Source organism: Chionomys nivalis, chromosome 24, assembly GCF_950005125.1.
Source record: "Chionomys nivalis chromosome 24, mChiNiv1.1, whole genome shotgun sequence".
Classification (NCBI taxonomy): Eukaryota; Metazoa; Chordata; class Mammalia; order Rodentia; family Cricetidae; genus Chionomys; species Chionomys nivalis.
The window spans coordinates 33,771,795-33,798,177 of NC_080109.1; the positions used below are offsets into that span (position 1 = coordinate 33,771,795).

Here is a 26,383-nt window from a genome sequence, read left to right on the forward strand (position 1 = left end):
TAATTTATTTTCCTTTTTTTGTAAAAGTTTGGTGATTTAAAAAAAAAAAAATCTAAGAAGATCTGAAGGCCTTACCCACTCTTGTGATGTTACCTTTGGAATTCTTTAAAGAATTATCCTAGACACAATCTCATATACTACATTTCCTAAGAAACATACTTCTCTTTTTCCTGTCAGTAAGAGTGCAAATTGAAACATCTCTAATCTGACTGTATGATGATTAAAGCCTAGAGGCTAATGATTTTGCCAATTTCCAACAATTTCACTTTGGAATATAGAACGTAGCAGATTTAAAATCAAATAGGGGTTTTAAGTATATATATATATTCTTGCTAGGCACTGTTGTTGGCACATGCCTTTAATCCCAGCACTCAGGAGGCAGAGACAGGTGGATCTCTGAGTTCGAGGCCAGCCTGGTCTACAAGAGCTAGTTCCAGGACAGGCTCCAAAGCTACAGAGAAACCCTATCTCAAACACACACACACACACACACACACACACACACACACACACACACACTGAAGTAAGGATATATTTTCCTCCTGTGGCCAAATTATTAATCACAGAAATATTCTTTTTACCTTTAGTATTATTCACAACTTGCTGACCATGGTGCAGCTCTCGGTGCAGCCATAGATAGATGGCCTCACCTGGTAACTGCATCTGTGTCTTATAATGAGGTAGAAGATCAAGAAAGAATTGGTTTACACTGGGTTCTTCAGTTAGAGTAACAAAATTCTAGATAGAAGAGCAGTAATTTAAAATAAAACTCTAGATTGCCTTTAAATCCTTGGAGAAGTGTGGGCTGCTAATGCTATGGCTGTTCACTTCTTATCCTTCCTTTTCTTGAGACAACAGCACGGTTGTCACCCAATAAACATACGCCCTGCCCTTTGATGGTAACCCTCTATGCAGGCTTCCCAGGAGGAATGACTGACGGCTGCAGAGCAGCGACAGCAGGCTGAGGGAAGAGGGGACCTCACCATTCCTGCCCGCCGTGCAATCACTGTATGGAACTGTCCATCCGACACTTTCTTCATAGTGGTCAGTTTGTATGTCCCACTGCCCAGATTATAGGAGAACCGGAGTCTTTCTTCCGCTATTTCCAGCGCCAGGAACTCTGCCCGTTCTCCTGTCTGGTTGTCGTAGTTATAAAGCAATAGCGCATGACTTTTGATAGTTGCAAACTTGACATAAATGTAGTTGTTGTTAGGGTCCAGGCTGGGAAACTCCATGTATGACAGTTCTTCAAATCCATAACTGTTCAGTTCACAGTGCTTCCCAAAAACACCTGCAGGGGAGAGAGAGATGGACACTGAAGTCTAGCTATGTTTCCTTCAGTTATTCTTAACAGAACATTTTCAGTTATAATAATGAATCGTGCAGGTAAAAATTACATTATCATCACCCCCTCCTCAAAGGTTACCCTAAGTTACCACTCTTGTAACTCGAGGCAGCTCCACGGTCATGCTTGGCATGAAGCAGACCTTGCTCACAGAACTGCAAAATGAAGACACAGACAACTATATGACTTATGAGAGAAATGAGATTCCAATGTTGTTTTCTGAGTTAGGAATTTACCTATGTGTTCCACAATTTCAAAAATTAAAGGTAATAGGAAGGAGTATGCTTGAGAATAGTTCTCTCCTCAAATACTTTGAATATTAGTTTGGTAATGTTTGTAAAATGTACTATGCTATAATAGTCAACCATAATATATAATTGTATTCTATTTTACTTTATTTTACTCTATGTTATGAATACATGGTTTCAGTGTAGCCCAGGCTGGCCTGAATCCCACAGAGATCCTCCTGCCTTTGCCTCCTAAGAGCTGGGATTAAAAGCGTGCACCACTACCAAGGCCACAATACATAATTATAATTCTTAAAGACCATATTAATTCAATTGAGGACAGTAGATTCATTTGTTTTGACTTAAAAAAAAATTCAGTCCCCCACTCAGCGGTATTTTCCAAGGCCACAGAATGAGGAAAAGGTATGCTGCCCCCAGCACAGAAGTCAGCGTTTTAAGATCTGCTTATTAGTCATGTTCTTTAATTTTATGCAAATGGATCTTTGCCTGCCTTTGTGTCTGTGCACCACTTTTACTCCTGGTACCCACCAAGGCCAGAAGAGAGCATCGGGTGCCCTGGAACTGGAACTGCAGATGGCTGGGAGCCACCATGTGGGCGCTAGGAATGGAACCTGGATCTTCTGGAGGAGCTGTCAGTGTCCTTAACCACTGAGCCCTCCCTCCTTAGGATGAGTCACAGGGGGCTCCTTTGGAGTAATTTTGCTCTGCGTTTCCATTTGTTTGCACAGCCTGTTTCCATCCTGACAGTGAGTTTTGCTGATGCTGCTGCACCAAGCCAAGTCCTTCTCCCCACACACTGGTAGATGTGGCTGACGATTGGAAAGAAACCCACAGCGGTAGGCAGGGTTTATATCCAGCTTTGAAAAGGTTTCATTCTTTAGTTTGGATTTTATGTCTATAGTAAATGTGTTGAGTTAGAGTCCGGGAATAGCTGAGCTCAAAGGAATGAACGCTACTATTTCTGAGAACTTATAACTGAACCTCAGTCAGAGAATCATGGGAAAAAGAGGAAAACATCAAAGACATATACTCTGATTTTACTTAACTATTTTGACTGCATCACATTTTCTATCCAGTCTTTGAGATAAAATAGCCGGGAAGCTTTTGCAAAATATACATAGATTAACTTGTCGTTCTTCTGTCCAGGCAGAGATAAAAGTCAGTAAACTGACTAGGAAATATGTACAATTTATTACTTTAGCCGGGCGGTGGTGGTGCACGCCTTTAATCCCAGCACTTGGGAGGCAGAGGCAGGCGGATCTCTGTGAGTTCGAGACCAGCCTGGTCTACAAGAGCTAGTTCCAGGACAGGCTCCAAAACCACAGAGAAACCCTGTCTCGAAAAACCAAAAAAAAAAAAAAAAAAAAAAAAAAAAATTTATTACTTTAAATCTTAAAACAAAGTTAAAAAGTAAAAAATTATAAGAATGATACATATGTAATATACTGTGAACCTAAGCTTCCTATGTCATTGCTTTACATCTACATAATTTAAATATCATGCATTTATCATCTATCATTTATCTATCTATCTATCTATCTATCTATCTATCTATCTATCTATCTATCATCTACCTACCTACATGATGTCTGTAGAGGCATATATCATACAGGCTCATATCTATTCATTGAATGGCGGCCAGACTTCCAGGCCATAGTTTGCACCTGGCCCCACAGAAGCTTTTACAGACCTTTACAGACAAAGGGTCAGGATATGCTATTATAGTTCTGCTCCTTCTTTGTAATTTGGGGGACTCCTGGGATAGAGATGTTAAGTTGGCCTATGTGACAGAGCTGGCATACAGAGCAGGAAGATAGGAAGACTTGACAAAATGGGCATAGAAAGGTGTGGACAATGGTGTGGACATGACTAAAGTCATTCACCTGGTTACCTAGGAAACAGAATGCTAATGAATTTCCCCATCAGTTTATGTTTTGATATAAAAGCTGTTTGGAGAAACACGGGTAGAATTTTCAGGATGTGAACTCGGGATTTCATGAGGGATCACTGAGAATCTCCCTCCTGATAAAGCCATGTGAGTTGTGTCTTTAACCCCACGCCTCCCCTCTGGTCTGGAGAAATAATTTATGTTCTGTGATGGCACCAGACCCCGACACATGCCTATCATCTACGTAACTGTCTAAACCTACGTACCTATACATCTACAAATATATAAATGAATCAAAATCTAAAGAGCAAGCCCTTGGCTGATGCGACTATAAAGGGAACATTTTTTTCGAACCTCAAAACTCCAAGGAAGGTAGTGTTTGGGGGTCTATGTGTCACCACCCTGTGTGTCACCACCCCGAGTCTTTGAGGCATTCCCATCTGCTGCTTCTTGTGTGTGTCACCCACATTGAATTTGAGAAGGCAAATTACTTTTCCTTCTAATTCAGCCTGTGCAGCCTGGAACGATGCATTGGATGGATGATGAATTCCAAGGCTTTTTATTTTGTTTTGCTTTCTAACCGCCTCTCTGGTCATCTGACAAGGTCTGCATTTCAGCAGTGCTTTGGGATTTTGCCTTTGGAAGGAATTAGCTGGGACCTGGACTGCCAGCCTCGTGTCTACTGGAATTTATAGTACGGTTCCTCTTCCCCAAGGGATGTCTGCAGGGTGAGGGAAGAAGGTACATTTGGGTCCCGAGGTATGACCCCTGACCATCCCTGTCATACAGTGAGTTTTATATCAGCACCATATGGAAAATGATCTTAGTGTTTGGCACTAGTTGTTCTAAATACGCACACTTGCTAGTGAAATGGCAAGGAATGCTAACAATTATAAACACTCTGTCAGTCACTTGAAAATTATTTTCCACTTTCCACTCCAATTTATTTTTTTTTCTTTCCAAAACACAAGTTAAATCATGAAGCCTGACTGTGGGAGCTCAAAGAACTGGCCTTGTAGGAGATCCGAGGAAATGGTTGTTTTCATAGGGACAGACTCTCACTGCTTTGTGGGCATTCTGATAAGACCCTAAAAAAATGTAATATTGGCATGAAACCAGCAACGTGCACCTGTTCTCCAGTCGTATCCTCATGGTGCAATTCCTTGCCAGTTTTCCTGACTTTGAATAAATCGCTTCATTTCTGAGCCTCAGAAACATCGGTGAAATTGATTTTTTCCTAACTATGTTTTATTATTATCATTGTTATAATAAGTATTAGTGCTTCATTTATGTAATGTGGGGACATCTGAGTCATAGTACACATATGGAGATCAGAGGGAAGGCTTACAGACATGTCTCTGGTCACTAGAAACTCAATCCCTCTCTACAGACACTAAAACTGCAGATCCCAGGCCCATCTAGCAGTGGGAACACAGGAGGAAAAGCAAGAGAACCAGCTTTATCCTCCCTGGAGACAGACACGTCCCCAAAGATGTAATCTGCTTCTGATGAGAGGTAAGAAAATCTTAAATAGACGAATTAGTCACAGTTGCTTGCTGACCTATTTCTGGGTAATATCTGAAGGTGCCTTGAAGAAATCAGTAAATGCCACGAGAAGGTCTGATAATGTCCATCAAGAGAACACAGTGGTAGAGTTTTTATTAGCTATCGAGAATTATCTGCAACAGCCCGGATGTACATTTAGTTCCCAAACTCCTCTAGTAGAAATGGTTGAATTCATGTAAAAAGGAAACAAACAAGAATCCTTTGACTCTTCTTAGAGATTTGATATGGAGTTGAAAGTGTTTGGAGGATATTTTAAGTATTAAGCTAAACGTTACAAGAAGGCGTCCATAAGGCTATTATTATTTTGAGGTTTTCTATAACAATAATTAAAATGATGTACTTGGTAACATAACTGACTTTAAAATAGTTAGCGTTAAATATTTCATTTTACTTGAGTGCCTTTTGCAAAACGATTAATAGTCTCTTGATCATACATTGTCATATTAGATTGCTCATCTATTCACAAGTACATGCTAGTCTTGAATTCTCTAAACTTCTAAGGATGACCTTGAACATCTGGTCCTCCTGCCTCCTCTCCTGAACACTGGGATTATAAGAGTGCACCACCATGAGGTGGTGACAATTAAACCCAAGGCTCAATGCAGACAAGCCATCTACCAACCGAGCCACATCCCTAGAGCCAGTCTCTAGATGGGTATAGCAATGGATACATTCTACTCACCAAACGGACAATGGCAGTAATATGATTCCACGCCACTCTGACAGGAGCCACCGTTGAAGCAGGGATTGCATTCACAGTAATTGACAGAAGATTCACACATTTTCCCTAAAATGTATCAAACTTGTTAAGAAGATTTAGAAATAAATATACTAACCACATCAACTCTAACTATATGCAAAACTACATCCTACAGGAACAAATCCCATAGAGACACAGAAGCCCTTTTACTCCCCAACAGGTCACTGGAATCATCTCTCAGAGTTTCGTATCCTACCCAGATGCGCTATTATAAAGATCAACACAATTTGTACATTTTGCCTAGCCGTTTTGGAGAGAGGCCTGTTTTCAAGGAAATTTCATGGTGAAAACATCCGAATTATTCCCCTGACTTTGTTCCTCCTGTTGAGATCGTACCTTCACATTCAACACTGGGAAGGGAGTGCGTGCAAACTTTTACAATTCCATTATAGGAATTTCATTGACTCGGGCTTCTGAAAGGAAGAATTGGTGAGGCTGAGCTTGCAAAGCTACATCTTTCACTCAAAAATAAATGAATGAATGAATGAATGACAGGAAAAAAGAAGTGTCCCTGAACTTATTCCATGCCTTGTGTAAAGAAGAATAGGAACAAGAAAACCCATCAATCACATTTTCAAATTCTTTCATTCATTCTCTACCACAGGCTACACACTTTGTCTTAGATAATAATATGCTGTACATTTTCAGCATATAGATGCTGTTCTTGTGGATCTTGTTAAATCCGATCCATTAATACTGGGCTGGGCAGAGAGTAGATGGAGAAATACCAACGGAAAAAGCAGGGAACTGCCTGAAGATGGCATTTTCTTTGTCACGGGAAAGAAAGTTCCTCATGCCACAGAGGAGTCCTTAGAAGCTGGAGGTTAGCACTGTTGATGGGGCAGCACATTGAGTCACCGAGGAGACAGCCTTTGGGCTTGTCTGTGTGGGGGTTTCCAGATCCTGTCACTGGGGTGGGAATGTCCAGCTGAAGTGTGGTACCCTTCAGTGGACTGGAGCCCAGAGCTAAAGCAGAAGGGCAGCTGAGCGCCAGAGTCCACCTCTCTGCCTTGCTGTGGATGCCATGTGACCAGCAGCGCCTGCTCCTGCTGACATGATGTCCCAAACTATGAGCCAAAGTAAACCCTTCCCTCGCTAAGCTGCTATTTTCGGCCTTTTTGACACAGACACAAGAAAAGTGACTAATATGGAAACCCGTTTCCCAACTGAGAGGTGACAGACAATGGCGCTGACCGAGCAAGTTCCCTGCTTCTGTGCTCTGCTCATACTGAGCCTGGCGAGCATTTGCTCTCTTGGCAGCCAAAGTGCCCTGTCTAAATCCTGTCTTCTTTTGTTGCTTCCTTCTATGTAAACATGAATAACTGTTAACGTGCTGTTTTAATAGATCAATTTGAGAAGTACTAGTTTCCTGATGCTAACAGGGAGTGTAGTTTCTAGTTAGTTTCTAATTATTGAGATTTAGACTCTCTTTGTTATAGTCACCTTCAACGAATCTGCTTCCATGTATGTGTATGTATGTGTATGTGTGTGTGTGCCCACACTATATTGGTGTGTGAGTGTGTGTGTGTGTGTGAGTGTGTGTGTGTGAGAAAGAGAGAGAGAGAGAGAGAGAGAGAGAGAGAGAGAGAGAGAGAGAGAGAGTGTGTACACGCACATGGAGGCCATGTGTCTATGCCAGGCGTCTTCCTCAATAGCTATCTAATTCAGGTTTTGACCTGCTGTTTCACTGAACCCAGAGTTCATTGACTTGGTGAAGCTGTCTGGCTATTCACCTCCAGGAATCCCCCTGTCTCAATTACAGGCACATCATCACACCAAGCTTTTAAAGCACGTCTTATGGATCTGAACGTGGGCCCCCTCAGAAGTGGCAGCCAGCAGTTTTCCATCTGTGCCAATTCTCCAGCCCTCAATTGCTTTTTCAGTACTAGGTCCTGGACTTTAGAGGCCCGTGTATGTGTGCACTCTGTAGAGCCGTTTCTACTGCACTGGTGAGCCCTTTGTGTGTCTTGCAATGCATATGTTTTGTCCCCCTAGTTAGAGAAGGCTAACCACAGACAATGCCTTACATCACAGCAACTTTGCTCTAAACACATCTTAAGCTTTTGTTTAACTCATTTTTGTTTTCGCGGCTTGGTTCTGAAAGCCACAGTGGTTTGAGGCTGACATTATAAATCTGAGTCAGGCAGGCCTCGTGGCACTGCTGAGCCATTTCTGAGCATCACAGACTCACACATTCAGTATTTTCCTTTATAAACAGCATCGGCCACCCCCTGACACGGCAGAACACAGAGCACATTTTCAGAATGCTCCTGGACTCTAAGGGGAGAACAAGAGAATAAACAAGTGACACATTTAGAGGCACCAAAAATAAGTTCATAGTGTGGTAGGAGTGAGGCACGGGCTAGACTGTGTTATTGCAAGCTTGTGCTGAACTTCACACTGTAGATGATGGCTAGAAACACACCCCCCTCCATCTGGCAACTCATTTTCCTTCTGGATAAGGCATACACCTTTTTAGAAGTATGCTTTTATCCTTATTAAAATGTCATCATTATCCATTACAGATTTAAGTAGGTCCTACTAACTGAACTCTTATTTTCCTACAAGAAACCTCATACACCACATCCTTCTTTTACTGCAAAAGAATATGTGATTTTCACATGGACTAACAGTGTAAGTACTGCTAGATTTCTCTACTCCCTTCCTTATCTGTTTTTTTTCTTTTACAGTCATGCTAAAAGTGGCATATATTATATATGTGAGCCTATATATCTTACAGGTAGTGAATGTGGACATAGATCATGGAGACATATTAGTGGGCTATAAAATGAAAGCCTCATTTCCTAAAGACAAGAGACAGGGATGCAAGGACAGAGAAACCTTGGCTGGATCATCAGGAACATGGTCTCCCATGCTTTGTAAGAAACAGCAAGAGTTTTTAACCCAGGTGGCTAATCTTTTAAATTTCTACAATGGTGACTCGAGAGATGGCTCGGAAGTCAAGGGAAAATCCTACTTTTCCAAAGGACTGGTGTTGGGTTCCTGGCACCCACCTCAGGTGGCTCATAAGTATCTGTAACTTCAGCTCCAAGGGACTTAGTGCCCTCTTCTGACCTCTACAGGCATTGCACTCAGATACACATACTACCATGCAGGCAAACACACATACACTGAATTAAAAATAAAATAAATCATTAAGAAACTAACTCTAACTTGAGTTTAATCCTTTTTTAAATATCATCTTTTAATTTTTCTAATTAATAATAAAATAAATTTAGATGTCTTTTTTGTGTACTTTTAGTATAAATTTCTTGTCATTCACAAATGATAACTTTCATGTAAACATCTAAGTTTCAGTTAAATATTCACTAAAGGTTATTTCTGATAGCTCAAAGAGGAGTAAAAACACCCTAGAATCAATATAAGCCTTGATAATGCATTTCAAAATATACAGCAAGCAAAGTCATAGTTTCTAGAGAATAGGAAAGTCTGAGAATGATTGTCTTCACAGCCAACAGGTATTTTCAGGGAGGAAAAAAAGCAAACTATCCTTTTGTTAATTATTTCAATTTAAAGAAGTTTTACTCTCAGAATTTTTTAGAAACTAATAATCAAAAATATATAAATAACTTCATGAGGGAGTTAGTTTTGTCAGAATATATGAGTTATTCATCATTTAAAGGCATAGTTCTCAGTTCTCCTTTAATGGATAAAAAATATTTGGAATTCAGTGTATCGAAAGAGTTGGTCGAGCTAGATATTTATATTCAAAGACACACCTTGAAAGAGTAAGGATTTGATTTACATTTCAGAATCTAAAAGAGCCACCAAATGTCTTCTCAGTTGTTTAAAGTTCAGGCTCTAAGTCCCAGATGGGAACCAACAGTCAGCCCTGAATTGTTCTGTGTGGGTGGGTGACCCTGCAGAGCGCTTCTGTTGAGGGTGTCAGGTCAGGCAGAGATGGCAGATTCCAGTCACTACAGAATCTTCTGGGCTGATACTCCTTGTGCTGCGCCAGTGTGAAACCCAATTTTGGCTCATTAACTTAATTAATGTTCCGAGTCGATCAGCAGTCCCCACCAGAGCCTTGTCCCTTGCAAGCTCTCTGGAAGAGGCACACAGCAGATCTGTGCTCTTTTGTGATATTTTGATTGTGTTCTGATGAATAAAGCTTGCTTGGAGTTAGGGGGCGGAGGCAGCCACTAGCCGAACAAAATTAACCATAGAGGTTTGGAGGACTGTAGACAGAGAGGAGACAGAAAGTAGTAAGCAGGACTGAGAAAGGATCTCAGCCCTTTTGGAGGGAGGAACAGAAGAGGTAGGAGGTGACAGGTGGCTGTTCCCTGCTTCTCTGATCTTTCGGATTCTCACCATGATATTTGACTCCCAATTGTTTTATTATATTAAGCTTTAATTATATTAATGCTTCACTGTGTGGCTGTCATGTGAATTGCCACAGGTAGTAAATGCATCTGCACAGGGGACTGCGCACATGCATTTACTACCCTCGTGAGTGTTTTTTTTGTTTTGTTTTGTTTTTTTGTTTTTTTTTTTTTTTTTTTTTTTTTTTTTGGTTTTTCGAGACAGGGTTCCTCTGTGGTTTTGGAGCCTGTCCTGGAACTAGCACTTGTAGACCAGGCTGGTCTCGAACTCACAGAGATCCGCCTGCCTCTGCCTCCCAAGTGCTGGGATTAAAGGCGTGCACCACCGCCCGGCCCTCGTGAGTGTTTTAAAGAATGACTTGCTCTTGCTGCTTTGACATCAGGCCATTAACTGTGCTGATAATCACTAGGTATCAAAGACAAATGGAGAATTGCTCCAGGTTGTGAAGATTCTGATCACATGGAAAATGGGAACTAACGAGGGTGAAAAGGCATGTGTAATCTTTACGTGGGGTGTCCACACCACTCCCGAGAGTACAGTTTAAGTTTACGTGAAGTGCTTAGTCAAAGATACATGATCTGCAGCAGAAAATAGGAGGTAAATTGAACTCAGACTGAAGATGGAAGAACCTGTTCAACAGAGACTGAACACTGAGGCTTTGCTGAACACAGGCTGAAGATGGAAGTGTTTGGTGAATGCAGACTGTCCCTGTTGGGAGTACCTGCAATGCATTTATTAAGGAAAAATATGCAAGGCTTATTTGTTCCACACCATATATTTTTTAATAATTAGAGAGAAGCTAAGCTACCTATTAGCTGTTAAACAGAACCATGTTGTGTAGATAAGGATTTTTTTTTTTTTTGAGATCCTATAGTTGATGGGACTTTCTGCTTTCCCGAACACAACTATGCTCTGTCACTACAAACACTGTTCCATCTCTTGAGTTTATTATACACAGAGGAGAAACAGAGCATAGAAACTATTGCAATCCATTTTGTATCCAAATACCTCTGTTAAAATATTTTATTGCTAATCTTTAGGTGTGTGTTATTCATTCTGAGGATGCATTTTTGGAATAATTTTTAAAATATTTATTATTTTTTGTGTGGGGGTGTTTTTCCCGCTTGTTACATCTGTCCACTAAGTGCATGCACTTCCTGTGGAGGCCAGTAAAGGGTGTTAGACCCCCTGGAACCAGAGTTACAAAGGTTATGATCTGCCATGTGATTTCCGGGAATCAAGCCCTTGTCCTCTGCAAGAGCAGAAAATGCTCTTAGCTGCTGTCGGCTCTCCAACCCCTCAAAAGCTTTTAAAGTTAATTTAGTACCAAGTAGTTATTTCTGCACACTGTGTAAGCTGTTTCCATCCTTTTTTCGGGGAAAGGTACCCTCAAGAAATTTAGTTCATCAAAGTGTTTTCCCCAGAGTATTTTTTCTTTAGAAAGGTGTGCCGTGACTACTCACAGAGTTCTTTTCTTTTGTATCACACATCTCTGTCACCACAAGTTATCACGGCACTCACATATAACTTGGGATTCTCTTTTCAATATCTCATCCTCTGTCCATTCTGTGAAAGCGTATGTTTGGCAAGCTCCTTAGGAAAAATTGCTGTGTACAGCCTGTATATAACTTTTCTCTGTCTGGAAAAAATGTATACTATAAATTGACACAAAAGTGATGAATGGACAAATTTTATCTCCCCCTAAAATAACAAGACATGCCTCGAAGCACAGGGAAATGTCACATGGTAACAAGCCCAAGGCATACTTCCTAAAGTCACACTGACTTGCGCCCATATGTGTGGCAAAACCTACAATATATGTTCAGGTGTTCCACAGTAAAATAAACTTGTTATTCTCTTCTACTCTGCTCAGAAATCCTCTCTGTAATATGAAATTTAAATTGTAGGAAAGTGTACTTAAACAATAAGACTACTCATTTTAATACTGATTTAGAGTCATCTAGGAGACACAACTCTGGGTGTCTCTGTGAGCATGTTTTGAGCAAAGTTTAACTGAGGTTCATGAATGTAGGTGGTTCAACCCTTGACCTGGAGTCTTGAGCTAAACAAAATGATGAAAGTCCTGGGGGCAACAGTGTTCATTTCTCTCTGCTTCCTGACTGGGGCAGCAACGTACCCACCCACCTTCCATCCCTTCATCCATGCTTTCTATGTCATGATAACCTGTCCCCTCAAACTGAGCCAAAGTGAACCCTCATCCCCTACAGTGACTCCGTTTTATCATAGCAATAAGAGAAGGAACAAATACAGAAACATAAAGAAAGTGGGTGGATGTCACAGACTCACTGTTTGCATTTTCTTTTGTTTTATTTCTAGTAACTAAGGATTTGGAAACTAAGTTATACAAAAATCAATGATCAATCTCTTTAAATCATACGCTCATATAAAATTGGCACATGTTTACTGTGTGTAGAGTTCTATGCTTACTCTGGAAAATAAAATTCAATAAATATAAAACTGGGCAACAAAACAATTATAATGTTGCAATAATCATATCCCCTCTTCCTGCCTCCATGACATGATCATCATTTTTATGTTTATTGGGAGTTTTCAGGGACTCAGACACTCCCCACACAAAGCTGCTAGGAGCACGTCAATCACAACCTCTCACTCTTCTTGCCTCTTCTAAACGTTAGCAGAGCTTCCCATGCTGAGAAGAAATACAGCAATGCCTCCCAGCTCCCTCTCCCTCTGTGTGTGTGTTTCTCTGCATGTCTGTCTTTCTGTCTCTGTCTCTGCCTTTCTTCCCCTCCTACCTGTCTATCCTGCATGTATATGCTGTATAAGACATGAGGATCACTGAACAGTAATAGTTTGGAATTTTGTAGGCTTTAAAATGTAGAGAAAACACAAGAGAAGATCTACAACATTAAATGGAGTCTGAGAAAAATACATGAGGTGAAATAATTCTGTCAGAATCATATGGATATGTGTTTTTGTGGTTACCCAAGCATGGGTATAACAGGGCACAGCCATAAGTTGACATCTACAAAAGAAGCTTGCACCTGTGGTCCAACCCCACTCTCTCCCTCCTCTTCCCTACCTCCTTAGCCTCTGATATTGGCTGCCAGAATTTTCTTAAGAACCTTGGAAACCATTTATTTCCATAAAATGGTAACACAAACTGAAAACTCGTTTAGAAATCAATATAGTCCAGTGTGAATATTCTTGACAGACTTGAGACAAGTATACCACAGTCACTAGAAAAACATGTCAAGAAATAGCTAAGGTAGGGACCTGTTAAACATGACTCCAGTAGCCTCAGCAACAAAACTAAGAATCCACAAATTAAGTTGCATAATATTAGAAAGCTTGTGCACAGCGAAGGAAAGAAGTGAGTAGAGGGAAAAGACAGAATGGGAGAGGATCTTTGCTGATGATTCATCTGACGAAGAACTAAATATTTGGACCACATAAAGAGTTTGAAACACTAAATACTAAGAGACTACGTGACCCCACCAAGGAGCGCTCAGTGAAACAACTAGCTCTCAAAGAAGGAGCCACAAATTGTCAGTAAACAGGGGAGAGTTTCTTGACAGCCTGAGCTACCAGGAAAATGTAAACCAAACCAGCATTTCTTCCTTTCCCAACCAGAATGGTCACCATTAAGCAAACAGGTAATTCAAAATGCCGTGAGGATTAAGAGAAGGGCAAGTCCTGTGCACTGGAGGAATGAGAACTCATCCAGCTCACCAACAAATGACCCGGTTCTATCATAGGCAGACATATGTCCAAAATGCTTCCTATCCAACCATGGAGGTGAGTGTCCACTCATGGTGCTCTTGTCAAAAGCCAGGGAATCTCAACAGCATAGTTGTCTAAATGAGACCTGTATAATGACCATGCCAGCTGCTATGCCAATATGGAGGCTGGAAATTCCACAGGATCCCACCCTGATACACGTTCAAATAAGCAATACTAAGTGGACTTGATGGGCTATATTTGTATATATGCAGATATGTAACAATAGTAACTACAGAAGAGATAATGAACTTGAGAGGGAATGGGGAGGGATATGGGAAGAGTTGGAGGTGTAAAAAAGAGTGGTGGGAATGGTATAAATATAGTATCCATGTATTAAATTCTCAAAAACTTTAAAAATTAATATATATACATATATATATTAAATGACAACGTTCATACTAAGGCTAAAGTCTTTGGGTAAAAAACAGTGGCAAGCACAGCAAGCAACACACCATCATACCTGTGTATCCAGTTTTGCACACGCAGTTGAATCCCCCAGGGAAATTCTGACAGACAGCCCCGTGCTTGCAGGGGCTGGGCAGGCATTCGTTGATGTCTCTCTCACAGGCTCTCCCAGTGAAGCCATCTGGGCAGCCGCATGAAAACCCGCCCACTAAGTTGTGGCAGGTTCCCCCGTTGTGGCACGGGGCCGGCAGGCATTCGTCAATATCGACTTCACACCAGCTGCCAGCGTAGCCTGGCACACACTTGCACTGGAAAGGCGGCAGAGGCTCATTGGCCACGATGATGACCGGCAGGCTCTCCTGGATCTTCAGTGCGGAGCCCACGGCAAACCTCCGCAGGCAGCTGCCTCCGTTCTGACACGGGCCGTGAACGCAGGGGTCATGATCCACAGACTCCACCCTTACTCCACTCTGACGGAACAGGATCTCTTTGATGCTTTCGAAGAAGGTGGCTACACCACTGGGGTTCACATACTGGTTATGATTTCGCTTCACAGCTGCTAAAAGGAACGTCTTGTTGTTCTCCTCGTAGGCGGCGTACAGCTGCACCGCCGTGCCCAAGCCTGTCAGCTGGGAACTAGCGATGCGCTGGAAATGAAGGTAGTGGTTAGTCAGGAAGTCCTTCACCGTGGGAACGCCAACGCGGAGCAAGATGCTGTTATCTATCGTGGCATTGGAGAATCCTACAAAGAAAACCCGGATATTGTTGGAGACTGCACTGTGGACTCCATCGCTGCTGAGGACCGTCAGATCGAAGGTGCCATCTGTGGACCTGGGCTGGGAGGTCAGGTCACAGCCGCCTGCTGGGATACTGAAGAGGCTGGTGACTCCCGAAGTGAGGGAGCAGTGGAAACTGTCTAACACATCCGGATCCTGCGGCTTCACAGAGCCCAGAGTCCCGCCAGGAAATAAGTTACCGTAATAATTAACAAATATCTCCACTGTGCGTGACTGTGAGGGGTTGTCATTTTGATCTAGAACGGTGATGTGTACGGTTCCCGTGGACGACATCTGAGGTGCCCCAGAATCCCTGGTGACCACAGACAGATAGAAGTCTGCGATCTGCTCCCTGTCGATCTCCCGGGTTGTGCTCAGAACTCCCGCGGTGTTGAGACTGAAGTAATTAGTGGCCGGGCCTGTACTCAGCAGGTAATAGTTGAAGGGGCCTTGATTTGGAGGGAGGTCAGGATCTGTGGACTGCAGGGTCATCACTAGAGTTCCTGGGCGCTTGTTTTCCAGAACTTCCCCTTCGCTGACAGACAACACGGGTCCGTTATCATTAATGTCTTCCAGGGTAACTAACAAGGATGCGCTTCCTGTGGCAGAGGGCGTCCCTGAGTCCACAGCCAAGACCGTGAGATTGTAAACAGGCAGGGTTTCCCGGTCCAGCCCTGAGGTGACTGTGATCTGCCCTGTCTGGGGGTTAATGGAAAAGGCACCGTTTTCATTCCCGGATCCAATGAAGTATGAGAACCTACTCCAGCTAGGGATGGAATCTGAGTCAAAAGCACTCACAAAAGTCACGTGGGTCCCAATGGGGACCCCTTCACTGATCTGGACCCTGTATGTGTTTAGACTAAACACTGGCGGGTCGTTAGCATCGAGCACAGTGATGTTCACAATGACCTCATCGATGTCCGCCCCCCGAATGCTGCCGAAGTTCTTGGCCAACACCTTCAAAGAAACCCTTTCTTCTTTTTCCCTATCAAGAAGCCCAGACACATAGATCTGTCCTGTGGTCTTGTGGATCTGGAAGCCCTTCTTCCGGCTATTTCCAAAGATCAAATAGTGGACTTCTCCATCAGCACCCATGTCCCTGTCACTGGCAAACACTTCCCCAATAGCCGTGCCCCTAGGAGCCGCCTCTGAGACCTCAAAGTAGTAGAGCTTGGAAACAAAGCGAGGCACATACTCGTTGGTCCCCTTCAACTGGATGTCAACCGTGGCAAAGCTGCACTTTTCCTCATCCGGGACATTGAAGGCTTTCACAGTGAGGTGGTAGCTCTGCTTGGTTTCAAAATCCAAGAAGCCTTGGGTGGTGATGATGCCTGTGTTGGGGTCAATGACAAACAGGTCACTGTCTGATGATTGCACCGTGTATGCAATCACAGCATTGACCCCCGAGTCAGCGTCCGTTGCGTTGAGGTGAATGACTGTGGTTCCACTTGGGGCATTTTCCATGACCGTTGGGAAAAATTCGTCCGGCACAAACACTGGGGAATTGTCATTCACATCGGCCACATTCACAGTCAGGCTACAGTAGCCAGTTCTCGCTACCCATCCTCCATCTGTGGCGCTAATGGTCATCTCATGCTTTGCGCACAGCTCGTAGTCCAGGGCTTTGGCTAGTGTTAGCACACCCGTGGAAGAATTGATCGCAAAGATGCCCTCTTCATTCCCAGAAGAAATGTCATACCTGATCAGACCGTTCATGGCTGTGTCCCGGTCTCGGGCAGAGACAGTCCTGACCACAGCCCCAACACTGTGACTCTCGGGGATGGTGGTGCTTAGGTGGTTCTGTGAGAATTCGGGCGTGTGGTAGTTCTCTTCAGTGACCGTGATGTGAACAATTGCTTGGGACGAGAGGGGAGGGTTCCCTTTGTCCTTTGCAGTGACTGTGACCAAGAAGTTCTGATTAAGGTCAGAAACCAAGGGAGCGGCTATTGAAATCCATCCAGTATGATTGTCCAATTTAAATTTCCCTAAGTGGTTCCCGTTAGATATGAAATATTCCACCTCGGAGTTTACTCCAAAGTCTTTGTCATCCGTGGCAGTCACCTTGATTAGCTTAGTGCCAACTTTAACATTTTTCGTAACTGGCGTAAAGTATTTATTTTTGAGAAACTGAGGTGGGTTATCGTTGCTGTCCACTGTGTTGATGGTTACCGTGGTCTCGCTGAGTAAGGAAGGATTGCCTCTGTCGGAAGCTGTCACAATGAAACTGTGTCTATTGATGTTCACATTACTGAAGCCGCTGACGTTTTGGTATTTTAACACCTGCTTATTGAAAATCTCTCCAGTGGTGGCATTGATTCTGAAATACTCTGACTGAGACTTTATGAAATAAAACACTTGTCCATTTGACCCCTCGTCAGGATCTGTGGCTGATACTTGAGTAACTTTGGAGCCAACCTCGGTAAGTTCAGGGCAATCCAAATAATAAGAGGGTCTGCTAAACCTGGGCGTGTTGTCATTGACGTCCGTCACGAATATGGTGACGTCAGTACTTACAGTCCACCCAGAATCGTGTGCAGATACCCGGATCCTGTATCTATCTCTGTCTTCTCTGTTTAAAGGTCGGCTAATGACGATGTCACCTGTGTTGGGGTTGATTGTAAATGGAAGACTTGTATCCACTATGGAATATCTACTGATTGCGTTTATGCCAATGTCTTCATCAGAAGTCGTGACACGGGTAACCGTATAGCCCAAGGGGGAGTTTTCAGAAATATAGGCACTGAATATCTGAGAAAACCTGGGCGCATTATCATTTTCATCTAAGATATTGATGATGACCCTGACTGAGGTGCTCTGGGAAGGGGACCCTTTGTCTGAAGATTTCACAGTGAGCTCGTAATGAGATGTTTTTTCTCTGTCTAGTGGCCGAATGCTTCTGATTTCACCTGTAGCGTGATTAATCGCGAAACTGTTCTCCTTGTTGCCGTCCACAATCTCATAATCCAGCTGTCCATTGGGCCCGCTGTCCTTGTCTGTTGCCGAGACTGTAAGTATTTTGCGAGGAGATAGGTTTTCCAGGATCTCGGACACGAATGGGTCCTCTTCAAAAGCTGGAGCATTGTCGTTGATGTCTAACACTGTGATGTCAAGCTTCTCATAAGAGGAGAAAGGAGGGAAGCCCCCGTCTCTCGCTTCAATCCAAACAACATATTTCTGTATCTGCTCAAAGTCCAAAGGCCGATTGATGGACACCTGTCCCGATAACGGATCGATTTGGAAAGTATTGCCCAGGTTCCCACTTGCAATGTAGTAGGACAAAGTTTCTCCTCTTAAAGAGGACCCTGTGATGGTGGTGACCAGTGTGCCCACTGGCTGGTTTTCCGGGAACATGAATGTTTGTTCTTTGGCTCTGACTTTGGGAAAATCGGCCTTGTTGGCAAACCTGACAGTCACTGTAGTAGAATCGGTCTTTGGAAATGAGCCGCCATCTTTCACGTGGACGGAGAAGGTCACCTCAGAAGCGCCACCTAGCGGCCCCGTTGCCATGATTGCCCCCCTCAGGGGGTCGATGTGGAATTTTTCAGAGTTTCGACCTGAGAGTGAGTAATGAAGTTCAGAATTGGATCCGATGTCCTCGTCGGTGACCGTGACGGCAAAGACAAAGGAACCTGCAACAGAGGAGGTTCTTGGTTAAAACTACAGGGGGATTCTGTGGGTCCCGTGGGTGGTCCCTCGATAAATGTGAGGCTGTGTTGTCGCTGGGTTCAACCCTTCCACCACTTCTGGAAAGAACAGCACAACTTTATTGTCTCTCAAGTCTCGAGGTCAAAGCTGACTAATGACTTCAGAAACAGATCTTTAATTTTCTCAGTGAGCCCCACACAAGGTGCTAGACTTAGTTATTATTTTCCCTTGAGAGAACCATGGCAAGCGCTGGCTGATTGTCTAGAATCACAGCCCCCGGGCACAGATCCTCTCTGCACACAGTCCTCCAACAGACACTGGAGTCTCAACTCTGCCAGGAGCCACCCCCTGCTTAGTGAAAAGTGCCCACCACTCCCAGCATCTGGAAACACCGCTGGGTTGCTCTCCATGAAAGCCTGTCAACAAACATGGTCCATCCTCAAACACTGATTTTGGGTCACTACAACCTTTATGTCCTGGCAAAAGTCTTTCATCTCTGAGCTACTACCAAATAGAGATAAAGTATGTGTGTACACACACATGTGTAATGAATTTAAGTAAGTGTAAGATCGTAAAAATAAGAAATGAATTCATGGACCCAATTTGGATTGCAAGAACCAGTCCCTGGCAAGATGCCCTTGGGACAGACTGGAGTGGAAATATGCAGAGAAGCATCCAGAGAAACGGCTTCTGAGGATCAGTATCTCATTCAGAAATCTTTCCCCATATCGCCACAGAAGTATCTATGACAGGAGTGAGAAGCCAGAATTTCTTCAAGAGGCAATGAGTCTTGCTACATACATGAATGCAGCGAGATAAAGGCGATCATGGTCAACACCTCATCTTGCCCAAAGCATCCTCCCCTGTACAGCACACACTGCGTGGGCCAGATTCACGCAGTCAGCATCATGTCAACGCTGCACGGACCAGAATCATGCAGTCAGCATCATGCCAGCTGGATTTCTCAAAAGGGATTCATGAATTCTACTTGCATTTCTTTTTGATGGAAATCTGGCATATATCCATTTGTAGGTTTTATTCATTCAACTGGTATCAGACATTCTGGAGTTAGTAGGAGATCAAAGAACATGAAGAGAAATTCTGAATCCACTCATTTATTCTTCGAATAAAATATTTTCAAGGAAAGAAGACGGTATTACTTCTATTTGTATATTTTACTGCATTTAATCTTATCAAAATTACAAGTGGCAGCATATCTACTTAGTTCCTGAGAGAATGTACCACTACTTACAAACTAAATGATAAACTAATTCTTTTCAATGCAGGAAGATAAGTTCATGTTGCTACCGAGATGGCAACTCACAATGGGCTCATAAGATTGACAGCAGAAGCAAGAGTGGAATGGAAAGATGCAATCCTTAGAATTAGTGATTCATTCAACTTTTTGAAAATATATCCACGAAGAATTGAAGTTGAATGTTTATTTTCTTCAACAATGAGGGAATTGGTATGAAGAACAAAGACAGTGCCTCCCCTCTTAGGAACTCACACACAAATGAAATGTCAGCAGCGCCATCATTGATGATGGAGGGCTAGCTATTTTGCTCATGTACAGTGTTGAAGAAACATTATAAGAATTAAACCCACGGAGCCATGAGAATTGTGAAGTCCTATATGCAGCTAATCTGGATAAAAGAAAATAATCTACAAGGCAAGAATTAGAATTCTTCAGTTTCATTGGGCCTGAAATTCACACCCTGAATTTCAGATGTTTTTCCAAATTAGACTGTATCATATGTCTCTTAGCGCTGTTCACAGAATGTGTCTGATAAGCTACACACACCTGGGTGACCTTACTATTGAATTACCTGGAAGAGTAGGAGATGGGATGTGTGTGACATACGGGTGATGTTGGAACCGGGGTGGGTTGTCATTGACATCAGTCACTGTCACAAGCACACTAGTAGAACTGGAGAGAGACTCTGGAGACCCAGCATCACTGGCAACCACGACCAAAGTGTAATTATCTTTGGTTTCTCTGTCCAGCAGTGCGCTGGTGATGATCTGTCCCGTGGACGGATTGATGGTGAACTGTGAGTTTCCTCCGATGATGCTATAGCTGAGGCAAAGAGCAAGGAGAGGTGGGTCACATTCAGCTATGATGTCATGACACCCTGCTTTCTATGAATAAATACATAAATAAATAAAACATGCAAACATGTAGATATTTAACAAAAAAAAGTTTAAAGACACAGCAATGAGAAATTCTGGACAGAAAATAGTTACTTGGAATGTTCTGTGGCTGTCATGTAAACAATCATTATTCTAAAATGTTCGATGACCACAAGAGCCCTTCAAGGTCCTTAGGGGTCTCTGAACTCTCAGATCAGATCAACGCAATACCAGAAAATGAGCCTAGAACACAGTTGCCATTCAAACAGATACACTAGGAATTGCAGCCTCTGCCTTGTTCTAATAGTGGGGTTGGTGGCTAGAATCACTAGTGGACATTTTTAAACACCTTTAAAAGCATTTCTCTTCTCTACCTGTAATACTTGGGGAGATTATTCTTTAAAGACAAAACACTAGATGTGTAACGTGTTGGCTATACACAGCACAGCAGAGGGCTGTTTTCACATAGAGGCATTGATGCTCCCATGTTGCCTCATTCCTCGGATGACCTCGCTGTGTCCCTGTCAGGGAAGGATGATATTTTCCTGGACAATTTGCTCCTCATTCTGGACAGATCAGCTACTTCCCTGGAGTTTTCACTGAGCACAGCTTCTCCATTTTCTCTGAAGAGGAGGCTGACTCTCTGTGTCTGTTCATGATTTTGTGTCTGATGTAGAGTCCAGAATGACAGTCAGAGAAGCAGTCTGAATTGAAGGTCTCCAGCACAATGTGCACACATAGGCTGCAGATCAGAAGTAGACATCTTCAAAAGGCTTTCTTCTTTATACAAGATGCCCGTCTTGGAGTCAGATATGTGCCTTGGTTTGACCATGTGAGCAAAGCAATAGATGATGCCTACTAGAAACTGCAGAGCAAGAAACGCATGCCTCACACCACAACAGCAAGGTGCATAGTCTATAACATGCCCACAGCTGAACATAAAGGCCAGCGTTTCTATACTATTTTATGGATATGATGTATTTCAGGGTTCATATTTACAAATATAGAGAGGTGCTATATAAAAATATAGAGGTGCTATAAAGCTGAATGGGAAATATAATAGAGAGGTTTTGGTTGAGAAATAACTTGATGAAAAAAGTAATTGATATTGTTGAAAGCTTTCAACATTTCTTGGCATACATATATGCCTGGATTAAGCCTAAATCAGAATAAAAATAAATTCTATTTCTTGGGGTTGAAGAACCTTGTAGTAAAGTATAGTGATACCACCCCCTTTATAGTTAAATATTTTTCTTTAAGTAAAAATGAAGTTTTATAGACAAAATTCTAAATTATCAAGCCAAAGTTGTGAAATACTCAAATGAACTTGCCTTTCTGAGATTTTCTGGTGAACTGGATCACAGAAGCAAGTGATGCCTACTCTGAAAACTATCAGTGGCCATAGGCATTTTCCAGTAATTCGTAGGAAAAGAAGTGATTTGTTCTGCTATGAACATTCTTCAACAGTTTGACAGCAATAAGGATCAAGCTTCAACCAACTATTTCCTCCCATAGAATCCATTAAAAAGTATGAGCAACAAAAATGAAAGACACTGAATTTTGATGTTTTCTACACGGTGGAGAATAAGAAGCCAAGGTTGAAAGAATGCCCCAGCTGATGTGAGTTTAACCAAAGGATAAAGGAAGCATATATTGTAAGACATAGGTTACTTATTCCATGCCATCAAACATAGTGTTGCCTGTAGGACTGTTTAAAAATAGTTAATATGCTCTTAGCTTATTATTATTATTATTATTATTATCCTTGTGGATTCCTGGGAAATTTCCTAGTGCCATATTTCTCTCTAGTTTCTTTATCGCTCCCTCAATCAAGACATCTCTTGACTTTCTTTCCCTTGCTGCTGTCCTTCCTGCTTCTAGAGCATCCTGTTCCCTCATGTTCTCCTCAACACACACACTCCCAGTTTTCTCAGGAGGTCTTGTCTGTTTCCCTTTCCCATGGGAAATTCATTCATGTCTCTCTTAGGGTTCTCCTTGCGACCCAGCTTCTCAGGGATCCTGAACTACAGGCTGGTTATCCACTGATGAGTGAGTACATACCATTTTTGTCTATCTGGGTCTGAGTTACTCACTCAGGATAGTTTTCTTCTAGTTCCATCCATTTCATGAACGTAGGGACAACTGTGATACTTGGGCAGTCTGCGGGGTCACTGGCAGCGGGATCAAGATTTATCCCTGGTGTTTGAACTGGCAACTCGATGCACATTCTCTTTGGAGGGATAGCTTGCCCAGCCTAGATATAGGGGGAGGGCCTTGGTCTTGCCTAGAACTGAAGTGTCAGAATTTGTTGATTCCCCATGGGAAATCTTACCCTCTCTGAGGAGGGAATGGGGTGGGTGGGGTGGATGGAAACACGGAGTGGGAGGAGGGGAGAGAGTGGGAACAGGATAGCAATGTAAAATGAAAAAAAAAAGATTGTATGAAAAAATCCTTAATTTAAAAATTAAGTAAATAAATAAAAAGTCTCTTCTGTACTCAGTGAGATGACCATGTGACCCATTTATCCTTGAGTCTATTTGTGTAATTTATAACACTTGATGATTTATGCATGCTGAACTTCCAGTGAATTTGTAAGATAAAACCAACTTGATCATTGTTAAAAAAAATAGACAATATGTTTAAAGTTTTAATAAAAATTTATGATATTAATATGATTCCTGTTGAAAGCTTTATTAAATTCTGAAATGCATGAAAAGTTTTTTTAAACATGAAGTATGGCGTAACACCCATTACTTGCTAATTTATGCTTCCAAGCTGAGAAAAGGGAGAAGCAGCACCAGCCTGTCTATAAATAGACTGCTGCGGAAAGCCTGGGCCAGGATTTTCACGCCTCTCTTCTTCGAGGCTCAGTTGGGTTCTCAACACCACAGATACTCTTGGGCTTCTGGGCCCCTCAGAGACAGTTGTACATTCATGATGTCATTGAACCATTTAGTGGTGTTCTTTTAATAGCTGAATGTCTGTGCTGTTCCTTAAACATTTCCAACATGTTATCAACATCTTACTGTGTTATATGCTCGAAGAAATTTCTATATTTTTTCCTTGAAATGTGAAATAATTCTAACTATTTAGTTTTAGCCTTAGACTTTGTGTAGATGAAGCTTCTAAAACTATGGGGGAATCTATGTACAAAGAAGTTCATGAGCTACAAATAGATCTAGATGAGAGCTATAACCTTGGTAGCTTTAACACGCTCTATGCCCATCATACCATGATATTAAGATGGAAAAATTCAAGTGAGGTTATAGAGTGAAAATTAAGAAACACCATACCTTGGGCTAGGCATGGTGGTGCATGCCTTAGATCCCAGTTCTTGGAGGTAGAGGCAGGTAGATATATATGTGAGCTTGGGGAAAGCCTGAAGTACATAGTGAGTTCCAGTCTAGCAAGAATTGCCTACTGAGACCATATTAGAAAGAAAGTAAAAGAGAAGACTAGAAGGAATAAAGGAAGGGAGGAAGGGAGATAGCCAGTGGGGAGGGAGGAAGGAAGGGAAAGAAGAAGGAAGACAAAAAGGAATGAAGGGAGGGAGGGAGGGAGGGAGGGAGGGAGGGAGGGAGGGAGGGAGAGAGGGAGAGAGGGAGGGAGGGAGGATGAAGGAAGAGAGCCCCTCCATCTCCAATCTCTTCACTCTGACCCTGGCATGGTGTTCTTCTTAGATGTATCAAATTCATATCCCTCTGCCTGATCCTTCTAACATACAGACACCACCTGACAGAGGCCATCTGCTAAGTTTCTGGTGAGGCCTTTGATGTTCACAAGCACTTGGGGACATGTTCATTTGCGTCTTCTCTCCCCTTCCTCAGGAATGCAGCATCATCCCCTCCAGTGGGTGCGGCAGCAGGGGTCATCACAACCACCCTCCCCTCCTGACTGCGGCCTGGCTACCATCTTGATCCTGTCCTTTCCAGCATCGACTATTGCATGCACTATATCAAATCAAGGCCCCCTGCTTTGAAATAGTTTCTTACAGCTTTAACTCTGTGGTAGTTAATGGTGTGACTTGATTGGACGGGGAGACGGGAGGTTGGGAAAGGGTACCTCTGGAGGAGTCTGCAACAGTGTCTTCAGAAATGAAGAAGGCTCTGGCCTAAGCATAAGGTGTGAACAGAAAGCTGGGGGTGGGAGCTCTAGGCCAGAGGCCTGCTGGGAAGAAGGGAGTCACTAGGGTGTGCATTAGAAGAGTGTCTCTTGGCTCTGGCCCTTGATATGACTCCCACCCCTTTCCTTGCTACCATGAAGTGAGCAGCTCTCTTTATCCCACGTTCTCACAGCTGTGTGATCTCCTTCATCCCAGGCCCAGAGCTGGGGATCCCAGGCCAAAGTCTCTGCCTCTGAGGCCAGAATCAACCCTTCCTTCTTGTAAAGACCATCAAGTAGGTATTTGTCATAGTAAAAAACAGGGACTAAGACGGCCATCATTACAGGGTCTAACTCTTAGCTTTTAGAGTATACCCTTCATATGCCCTAATGGGGTCATTCTCTTTTGAATTCAGGTGACTTCATATATGAGACAATCTTATTTTGCTGCACTTCGCCGACAACCTGGAAAAAGGTCAAAGTTCAATGAAAACAGAGGTCTTGCCTTAGCTGACACATGCTCAGACCAGCAACTCAATGTTTATGAAATGGGACTGAATCCAGAGCTTCTCACACCCTTATCCCTGCCAGCAGAAAGAGAATGGTTTCCCAAGATGCCTTGGTTCATGAGAAATTAATAGCAGGTGACAAAAGTAAATCACTAATGAAGCCATCACCATATTAATACATATGCTATCCTTTTATAAGAACTGTCAGACCTCTCCAGATTCTGTCTTCTGACCCACAGTCTTTTTATCCACCTAACCACACAGTCCACACGGAATTACAAAAATTTATCTTTAAGGGTTAGCTCTGAAAATAGGAAAATTGTGTCCTTATCCATTTAGGGCAGGCTGGGAAGCAGAGAAGAGGGCTATGCTAGCCAAATGCTACACACCGCTACTTTATCTCCTTGAACAAGAATCCATGCTGCTGTCCTGGTTGTTGCCAGGATTTACATAAAGAAACCTTTAAATGAAGAAAATATGAATATTAATGCAGGGGATACTGCTTGGTTATCAATGGCCCAAGGCTTCAAAGTTCATCCCTTCAGGCCTGGGGTATATTCATCTTACTGGTAAAGCTGCTTTGATCATAGAACATTCTGGAAGTGATATGTGACACTCATAGGCCTGACCTTAACTACAGTCAGTACATCTCATCTGAAGGTCTTGAAACTCAGAGTCGCCATATCAAAAGTCAGCTACCCTGTTAAGGAGCATGGTGGCAAGTCATGGGCCTGTGAGAGGAGAAAGGGAAGAACTGAGCCCAACAGGCTCCATTGTCATCAAGTCCCTCCCTGCATGTGATGCCACAATCATGCCAACTTAACATCACTGGGTATCCCCAGGCAGCTGCATGCTGCAGAACCTCCTACCACCATGCTGAACACAGAACATAAGACAG

General features: G+C 42.8%; 1 protein-coding gene across 1 annotated transcript in view; it reads right to left on the bottom strand.

Moving 5' to 3' along the window:
- The window catches only part of Fat4 (FAT atypical cadherin 4), a 131,014-nt gene that overhangs the window by 16,130 nt on the left and 88,501 nt on the right, over nt 1–26,383 (bottom strand). The window contains exons 8-11 of the mRNA XM_057756879.1: nt 20,572–20,822; nt 14,377–18,726; nt 5,730–5,834; nt 984–1,291 (exon numbers count right to left, since the gene is read on the bottom strand). Of these exons, the coding sequence (XP_057612862.1) occupies nt 984–1,291; nt 5,730–5,834; nt 14,377–18,726; nt 20,572–20,822 (5,014 nt within the window). The remainder of the gene's footprint in view (nt 1–983; nt 1,292–5,729; nt 5,835–14,376; nt 18,727–20,571; nt 20,823–26,383) is intronic.